The sequence below is a fragment of the Poecilia reticulata genome, linkage group LG8, assembly GCF_000633615.1.
Source record: "Poecilia reticulata strain Guanapo linkage group LG8, Guppy_female_1.0+MT, whole genome shotgun sequence".
Lineage (NCBI taxonomy): Eukaryota > Metazoa > Chordata > Actinopteri > Cyprinodontiformes > Poeciliidae > Poecilia > Poecilia reticulata.
Window position 1 is genome coordinate 10205184 of NC_024338.1, and position 9774 is coordinate 10214957.

The 9774-nt window shown below is 43.3% G+C and overlaps 1 protein-coding gene across 1 annotated transcript in view; it reads left to right on the plus strand.

Annotated features, from left to right (window-relative positions):
* Window positions 1-8320, plus strand: part of llgl1 (LLGL scribble cell polarity complex component 1) — a 36612-nt gene extending 28292 nt beyond the window's left edge. Inside the window, exons 13-20 of the mRNA XM_017306115.1 lie at window positions 6-327; window positions 404-595; window positions 670-742; window positions 878-992; window positions 2752-2816; window positions 4052-4187; window positions 4264-4346; window positions 6998-8320. Coding sequence (XP_017161604.1) covers window positions 6-327; window positions 404-595; window positions 670-742; window positions 878-992; window positions 2752-2816; window positions 4052-4187; window positions 4264-4342 — 982 coding nt within the window. The 3' untranslated portion in view covers window positions 4343-4346; window positions 6998-8320. The remainder of the gene's footprint in view (window positions 1-5; window positions 328-403; window positions 596-669; window positions 743-877; window positions 993-2751; window positions 2817-4051; window positions 4188-4263; window positions 4347-6997) is intronic.
* Window positions 8321-9774: the final 1454 nt, after the last annotated feature.

Here is a 9774-nt window from a genome sequence, read left to right on the forward strand (position 1 = left end):
GTGTGTGTGTCAGGTACACACCACGGCCCCACGCTTTGGGCCGGCACCAACTCGGGCAGCGTGTACGCCTACGCTCTGGAGGTCCCCGGCGTGGGATCGGGCCGYGCGTGTGAGCGGGGCGGAGCGAGCGAGAGCAGCACGTGCGTGGAGGCGGTGCTGGGTAAGGAGATCCAGCTGATGCACAGAGCGCCCGTGGTGTCCATCAGCGTCCTGGACGGGCGAGGGAAACCGCTACCGGATCCGTACGAAGCCTCACAGGACCTCGCCATCGCTCCGGACATGACCAACGCTCACTCTGTCCTCATCGCCTCGGAGGAGCAGCTCAAGGTGGAGCGAGGAAGACAAGTTGAGCTCTYGTTCATCGTTCCCAGGGTTACAGTTTTTAACCGTCCTCCTCCCGCAGGTGTTCTCGCTMCCCAAAGTGAGCGCCAAGACCAAGTTCAAGTTGACGGCTCACGAAGGCTGCCGGGTGAGGAAAGTGGCCTTAGTTCTCTTCCACTCCGCTGCTCAGGAAGACTACAGCGAACACACACTCGTCTGCCTCACCAACCTCGGAGACATGCACCTCTTCACCATACCCGCCCTCCGACCTCAGGTAGAAGCAGGACGACGTGTCCCTCCGAAGGAGATTTCACCGTGTGCTTCTAATTGTGCGTTGCGTGTGTCCAGGTGCGATACGACTGCATCCGCAAGGAGGACATCAGTGGCATTGCRTCCTGTGTCTTCACCAGAAACGGGCAGGGTGAGGCTCTGAAAAAAATCCTTCGCCAGATAACAATCAGACACGTTTACATCCGAGAGGCACAGAAAGCGAGTTGGTCTGGCTGAATCCTCCTMCCTCCCTAAAGGTTGACGTGCGTTTTGTTGTTTTCCGCAGGATTTTACCTGATCTCCCCTTCAGAGTATGAAAGGTTTTCCCTTTCTGCCAAGGTTCTAACAGAACCGCTCTGCTCTGTGCAGCTGGACCGACCACTAGAGCCCACAGCTACCAGGTAACGCACTCTGAAAACGTGCGACTTTGAAGTTTTTGGCTCATGAACTTTTACTCTATAATACAGGAAACATTTAATTATCTACTGGAATAATTCTTCATATATTTGGAAGGATCAGAAATGACTAAATAAACTAACATGATGCTGGAAACAACTATTGTTGTGCCAGCAGGAGTTGGTCTAATAGATTAGCTATTATAGCCTGAAATGCCAACTTAATGCTAAACATATCAGCGTCCACAGTTCACATTTTTAAAGTGTTTTATTTTTTCTTCAAAGAAGTTTCATGAATGATCCTGGATTCCTGAAACACTTGAAAGCACTTTACACTAATCTGAATAAGACTAAAATCAGTAAATATATTTGTTGTTTATCTCATATTTCTATTTATTCAACACTTTGGCAGCAAAAAGGATTTTTGAATTGAAAATATTTTTGCCRATGTATGGTTTTTGATTAAAATGCGCTTATTTACAGACGCTGAAACTAAACTTGATTAAAAATTTTGAGTCCCACCACTGAAATCAATATCTGATCTGATCACCAGGAAATCAACCTAACTGACTCCAGTCACAGGCCAACTCATCTAAAACTGGGAAAAGTCTGACTTTTATCCAGTCATTGAATGCTCCACAAGTGCTACCAGCTAATTTCTGTTGTTCTTTTTATTTATTTAAGTTGAGAGAGGGAGAGAGAGTGCATGACTTCCAGCAGATAACAGGAAGGCTTGACGTATTATAGCAAATATGCTGTGTAATCGTAATTACCTGCTTTCTTCTGTGCTAACAGCGTCATGCAAGAGGCTAAAGAGGTTAAAAATTGAACTATTTTTGTGATGACAGTAAATCGGCTCTTCTCCAAATATGAATCATTATTCATAACCAGAAGGTTCAAGYAGGCTGAAAGTCACTATAATTAGTCAAGAGTTAAAAACTGGAACTCGAGTCAAAGGCACCAGCAGGTCAGTTGGTGTTCAACATCTTTTGCTTTTTCTTCTAAATATTCTACGGTCTCTGCTCTGTCAGTATCTACAAACAGAAACCAGAGTCTTTCTTAATGATATCTAAAGACCAAGATATGAACCRCTAATGGTTGCCAATGCTCCTTGTGGTGGGGAGTTACTGAGTTTCTCATACTCAGGCTGCTGAGCGGCTGAAGTCATGCGTTCAGCAGCAGTGAAGACGAATTCCTCTTGCAAAACAGAAACAATTACTTTGCTCACTTCCCAAACGATATAAACTGTAATTAACACGAATTACACAACAGAAACCGATCCTCTTTCCCAACTTTGAGGCCGAGTCGCTTGCTTTGGGTTCTGGATGAATCCGTGTTCTTCTGAGGACTGAAAGTGTTTACTTCTGTTCGTCTAAAGGATCAATTACATGTTGACGGGTCTTATCCAGGCCGATTACGAAACCCATTTTGCAATGTAGACACTCGATCAGTGACGCTGAAAAGTGTTTCTTTTCTTTTCTGTGTTTTTCAAATTTCACTCCAGAATCAGAACAAGCAGGCGCTGTTTGAAAATGACTCTGTCCTCATGAAAATAAAACTCCATGTGAAGGTTAACGACATGACATGTCCCTTTCAGAAACGTCTTTTTGCTGCTGTTGATCTCTAATAGTTTTGGCGTCAGTAAAATCTGCTAAGCCTGCCGTTCTCCTTATGCTTCACACCCAAATAAAAACTAAACTCTCACTGAGCTTTACTACTGTATTAGCTGCCAGACTAAGTGTTGTGTGTGTGTCTGTCTCCACAGCGATGGTACAACAATGCACCCGCAGGCCAACGGGACCCACAGAAACCAAACGGGTCAGGCTGAGGGTACGTCTGATCGCACCCTCTCTTGTTCTCTTCCCGCCCCCTCGCTCTTCCCTATCTATTATAACGTTTTTATTTTTAAACAACTCTCTGAAGCCTCCAAAACCCTGACCATGCCTCTGAGGGGGGGCTTGTCCTGTCCAGTCTCCATGGTAACCATTGAGCATGCCCCAGTTGCCTCTCCCATCTCTGGCAGGGAGCACCGGTTGTTGTGGAAACGGCTCAATTTCTTTTTTCTGGTTTTTACCCTGCACTTTCTGGTTACTTAGCAGTTTTACAGCAGTTTTTAAAATGTTGACCTTTTTATATGAGCCAGCTTTCTAAATGCTTGAGTGTAGAGATATTTTTTAGCCATTCATCATTGTAATTAATGCTTTATAAATACAGACATTAAAAAAAAAAAATGGCTGCTTTAAAGTGCGTCACAATAACAAACTAAATGCAACACATAACTTTATTATTTGTCTTTAAACCTGCAGCTGAAGCTAAATGTTTTACAAGAGATGTATAAAAAAACTGCTTAGGTCAGTTATGATGACTACAATTATTTTCTTGTTTCTAAATAACAGAATAATGAATGAAAGATAGAACTTTTAGGATGACTTTTTTTTAAAGTTCAAACTTAGAAGTTTATAAGCTTTTAGCAGAGTAGCAGAGGTCGTTTTTTGTTTTCTTTTTGTTTGTTTTGCAAATGAAATATTAGTCGTGTTAGCTTAAAATGAAGGAAAACTAGAAGTTTGAAAAGTTAAGCTGAGTCTGGTTTAGCATCACTCAGCAACTTTCAGATTGCGTCTTTAGCTGCATTTCCATTAACCTTAAAATTGCGCCATTTGACATTTCGAAAATAAATGTGCTTAATGAAAACACGGCAAATAAATTTTTTAAAAATGCTTGTTTTGATATAAAGTTTTCGCGCTAGGATGAAGTGTTTTTTTTAGCCTTATAGAAACTAGTACGTTTCGCAGCGCTGGCAGGGGAACGCTTTTTTCGCATCACACTCGTCATGTGATCAACAACCGGATGTTATTACTGGCAGAAAAGATAAACACGACAACAGGAAGTGATAGAAAAATGATGGCGCTGCATGTTTTTTTTTTTTTACTTGACGCGGAATTTTAATCGTGAAATCGCTCCCTTTACACCTTTACACCAAGCGTGTGTCTCCCTGCCACACACCACAATCAGCAGCCTCGGGTGTAAAGTGAATCATTTACGATGTGCGGATTCCTCCCTCTCAGGGCGAACGGAGGCGTCTCCCTGCACCCTGTCTTCTCCCATCCTGGAGACCCCGCTGGACTCCCCCCTGAGCTGCGCCGACCTCACCCTGGACACCACCGGGGAGATCACCGTGGAGGACGTCAGGGACTTTCTAACGTAAGCGCCRCACCAAAGTCTCCGCTCGCGTTTCTTCGGGAGGCCCCAAACCAATCGGGAGCGCCTTGTGTTTCAGGACCGTGGACGAGGCCGAGAACAACCTGAGGAACATGAAGGAGGAGGAGGGACGCTCCGCTGGCATCCTCATCAACTGAGGAGGTGAGGAGCAGCAGCTGCTGCTTACAAAAACTGAAGCCGCAGATTCGCATTTGTTGACGGACACGTCAGACTGGAGGGGTTTTCTTTGCGCACGCACCTGTTTGTGATTGAGCCGGTCCGGCATGTTCGAACTTCAAAGAGCGGCTCTGTCTGGGCRCCGCATTCCTGCGCTGCGTTTCCATCCAGGCAGGCGCCGTCAGCGGTTTGCTCAAAGGCTCACAAACACACACACACGTTCCCACATTTCCATCCAGCAGTGTGTTTTAAGACAGACGTAAGCAAAATAAACTGCCCGCATAACGGGAAGTTAGACACTTAAGTAAATAATGTTTTGTAGTCGGAATAAACGTCCATCTCGTCTTTATCTTTGGCTCTCTACTGCCTCCTTGTGGTCAGACTAGAAGCTCACACACCGCAGAGGTATGCTAAGCTAAATTATGTTTTTCTGAAACAAAAAATTAGCATATTGTGATAAAGTTCATTATTTTCCATAATGTAATGATAAAAATTAAACTGTCATATGTTTTAGATTCATTGCACACCAACTGAAATATTTCAGGTCTTTWATTGTTTTAATACTGATGATTTTGGCATAMWGCTCATAAAAACCCAAAATYCCTRTCTCAAAAAATTAGCATATTTCATCCGACCAATAAAAGAAATGTGTTTTAATACCAAAAAAGTCAACCTTCAAATAATTATGTTCAGTTATGCACTCAATACTTGGTCAGGAATCATTTTGCAGCCTTCAAGGCGGCATGGAGGCAATCAGCCTGTGGCTCTGCTGAGGTGTTATGGAGCCCAGGATGCTTCGATAGCCTTAAGCTCATCCAGAGTGTTGGATCTTGCGTCTCTCAACTTTCTCTTCACAATATCCCACAGATTCTCTATGGGGTTCAGGTCAGGAGAGTTGGCAGGCCAATTGAGCATAGTAATACCATGGTCAGTAATACCAGTGGTTTTGGCTCTGTGAGCAGGTGCCAAGTCGTGCTGAAAAATTAAATCTTCATCTCCATAAAGCTTTTCAGCAGATGGAGCATGAAGGGCTCCAAAACCTCCTGATAGCTGCTGCATTGACCCTGATCTTGATAAAACACAGTGGACCAACACCAGCAGCTGACATGGCTCCCCAGACCATCACTGACTGTGGGTTCTTGACACTGGACTTCTGGCCTTATGGCATTTCCTTCTCCCCAGTCTTCCTCCAGACTCTGGCACCTTGATTTCCGAATGACATGCAAAATTTGCTTTCATCCGAAAAAAGTACTTTGGACCACTGAGCAACAGTCCAGTGCAGCTTCTCTGTAGCCCAGGTCAGGCGCTTCTGCCGCTGTTTCTGGTTCAACAGTGGCTTGACCTTTGACCTGGGGAATGCAGCACCTGTAGCCCCTTTCCTGCACGGTGGCTCTGGATGTTTCTGCTCCAGACTCAGTCCACTGCTTCCGCAGGTCCCCCAAGGTCTGGAATCGGCCCTTCTCCACAATCTTCCTCAGGGTCCGGTCACCTCTTCTTGTTGTGCAGCGTTTTCTGCCACACATTTTCCTTCCCACTGAGGTGCCTTGATGCAGCACTCTGGGAACAGCCTATTGGTTCAGAAATGTCTTTCTGTGTCTTACCCTCTTGCTTGAGGGCATCAATGATGGCCTTCTGGACAGCAGTCAGGTCAGCAGTCTTACCCATGATTGCGGTTTTGAGTAATGAACCAGGCTGGGAGTTTTTAAAAGCCTCATGAATCTTTTGCAGGTGTTTAGAGTTACTTTGTTGATTCAGATGATCAGGTTAACTGGTCGTTCAGAGAATCTTTTCATGATATGCTAATTTTTTGAGACAGGGATTTTAGGTTTTCATGAGCTGTATGTCAAAATCATCAGTATTAAAACAATAAAAGACCTGAAATATTTCAGTTGGTGTGCAATGAATCTAAAATATGTGACAGTTTAATTTTTATCATTACATTAYGGAAAATAATGAACTTTATCACAATGTGCTCATTTTTTGAGAAGAACCTGTATTTTTATCACCTCATGTTTTAAAGATTGTCAACCTCCAAAAATACTTTTTTACATTTTYCCCCCCCCAGCAAATAGAAATCTGAGATGTGTGRTGTGCATGTGTTATCAGCCTCCCTGATTTGATCCTTCACTGAAATAAAACACTGATGCAATTGTAGTCATTTGGGGCACGAGTCTATTAGCTTTGCCCATTTTTCCTTGTTGGATTTGATGGAAAACAAAGATTTAAGTGCCTCTCATCCCTAATTGGTTGTTTTTACGTCTCAACTTTGACTAGGCCACTCTAATACACAAACATATCTTATCTAAACCGTTCTACTGCAGCTGTATTATTCGGGTTGCCCATCCTGCCATATGTTGAAGCTCTTCCTCAAGTCTTTTCTGCCCCTTTCAGTTTTTCCTCCAGGAAACAGATGGACTGTGTTAACTAGTTGCATGTCTTCTGAGTTGCACTTTATTTAGGGGTGTCAGAGTAATGCTGGTCACAAGCTGGTTTTGAGCAGCCATTTTGTTGTTAAGTAGGGGATCAATGACACCGCCGTCTCTTCTGAAGCGTCACGAATCTGTTTATCTGTCAGCGACGTCTTTTCTTCAGCCCATTGATGTTCACTCATGATTTCTCTCTGGTTTCGTTGGAAGAGCTTCCTGGAGCAACTCGAGTGGTTTCCTCTGGATCTCAGTGCTGGACCACAAACATCTGACATGGAGCCACCGAGGATCTCTCCCTCCATCCCTTACTGACCTGGTACAAGCAGGGAAGGAAGTCTTGTAGATTCCTCCTGCTGGACGAACAAACTGCTTACCCATAACCACTTTGGAAACGCGACAGTGCCCCGCTCCACACATGCAGACACAGAAGGCCCAGCGTAGGCAGCATCATGGACGGACACGTCCTCCTCCTCTGCGCTCTGAATGCGACTCGGCTAACTCTGTGAGGTTTCTGCACGGTTGGAGCCGGACGCGGTGCTCCGTCGCTAAACGTGCCACTCGATRGGATGGAATCACAGTAAAACAGAAGGTTCGAGGTTTTAAGTGTGGTAAAAAAAAAAAAAAAGCAAAACAAAAAAAGGTAAATGAAGTATTTTTTTGTGTGTGTGGGGGGGAGTTGTAGCATCTCCATTCCTCTGGATTCCAACGAGAACTGCTGATTTTTCTTCTTTTTTTTTTTTTCCTTTGGCTGTCCAGGATGTGAGAAAGTTTATGTTGGCATTGAAGAAACGAGTACTGGAACAATGTAGGTGTTTTATACAGTTAAGATTGTTGCTCTATTGAATGTTTTTATGCTTATATGAGAAAAGTCTAGATATTTTAATAACAAATAGTTTGGGGGGTAAAGAGGAACATCCCACACTGTGATTTAAAAGGGAACCAGCTGGAGAAATTTATTAGGAATCATTGGGAACCAACGCAAGGTGATGTTTACCATTTACGTAGCAAATAAAGTTYGACTTTTGATCATCTGCTCAAGTTGAAAACTGGGATTTAAATAAAATGCTTTTTTTCATATAGAAAATAAGAATAACATTTGGAGAAAGATGAGGGAAATGTAAGTGGTTCAATAAGTTTGTAAAGTGTAAAATGGTGCATTGTGGGTCATTTAGCCGGCGAGCTTCCATCCTGCAGTGTTTTTAAACCCTTTTAAAATTTTACAGACTCTCTGGGGGTCAACAAGGTCAGAGCCCTAAAAACAAACAAAAGGGCTYGGTGTAAAACCTGGAGTACAACTTCACTAATGTAGCTCAGCTGGTAGAATCATTGAATCACCTTTGTTTTCTGTTTTGTTTTATGTGTCCTGAATTGGACATGTCATTAACCCTTTCATGCTACACGCAGCACAGKTTAGCATTTTAATCCCGCCAAGGAGAAGAGTTGTTCAGTTCCATTTGTAGGAATTAATGAAGCTGTTTAGCATTTTGGTTGATGAACAATTGTGAATGTTAATAAAATGTATTTACTCTGAAACCCTCCGCTTGTTCGTAATAATTTATAACTGCGAACATGAGAGACGCTCAGATTACACACCTGTTCATCATTGAACAGATTGGTTCTGCCATGAAGCGAAGCAGAGTAGCACCGTGTAAGAGCAGTCACTTCAAGTTCATTCTTCCTTTAAAACCGTTCCTGTCCGAATGTACTTTTACCGGTACTTAAAATGTCAAGCAGTTGCTAAATTATCTTGAGTATAATTTCTACAAAGTAAATTGGCTCAATAGTGAATCTGGCTGTATCTAACCAGTAGAGGGTGTACAAGCTCTAATTAGAGCCTTGTATCAAGCTAGTTAGCATAGCCACTGATGACGACAAATAGTTTTTCTGTAACGGTAACTTGCTTCCCTGCCATTACCTCATTGAACAACGTGCAGAAGCGTTGACGGTTCTAAGACACGCTTCCTGGCTCTGATTGGTTGATGGCCGTGTCTTTGTAGACGRCATATGGACCTTACCGAGCTCCGCCCAGAAACGCCCCTCGAAAGTCCCACGTGACTACATTTCTCACAAGCAAAGCCTCGCGGTGCTTAGCTTCTATGTGTAAACGTGGCATTTTCCATTTCGACTGACTCTGCGGAGTATTTCTGAGTCGATTAGTGTAGCATTTCTGCCGGATTTTCACAAAATATCAGCCACGACAATGGACAAGGGAACCAACAAGTTCATGTCATCTTTTTTTGGACGACATCAAGGTGTTTGAGCCACGCGATGCCTCAAACATTGTGCAAGTCACAGCGAAAAGCTACCGGTCGATGAGGAAAACAGATTCTCACACCCCCAGCATAAATATAGCTGTGGACAAGATCACTGACGCCTATTGTTCTTGCAAGGCTGGGTAAGTCGGGCATTCATGGTTTACATCAAGGGTCCCCAAACTTTTTCCTGTGAGGGCCACATAACTTTTCCCTTCTCTGGTGGGGGGCCGGAGTCAGAGCGTAACAGAAAAAGTGTGACGTTTGCAGGAGTGCCTAAATGTAAAAATGTATTGTTTTTTCAGAAAGCACAATCAAATGACCCTCTCTGGGTTCTTCACGGAAAAAATCCAGGAAATAACACTATTAATGAAGTAAATACCGTATTTTCTGGACTATAAGCCGCACCAGACTATAAACCACAACCCCAAAGTTTAAAAAAAAAAAAAAAAAAAAACAGTAAACATACACATATAAGCCGCAGACATTTTGGCGGACAGCCAAAATTTGAGTCGTAACAGGTCAATTGAATATCACATTTATTACGGATGAAAAAGAAAAAGTTGCCAAATTTAGATTTAACTGAACTGATTGCGGTAGTTTCCGAACGGTAACTGTAACGGTAAAAGTGCTGATCCTTCGTGTCTGCTACTAGCGTGCTAAATGAAAATGGGCACCTTTTTCTTCTTTAGATTCCAACGGCAGCTTGCATCCATTATTGTTGCACTACTGCCA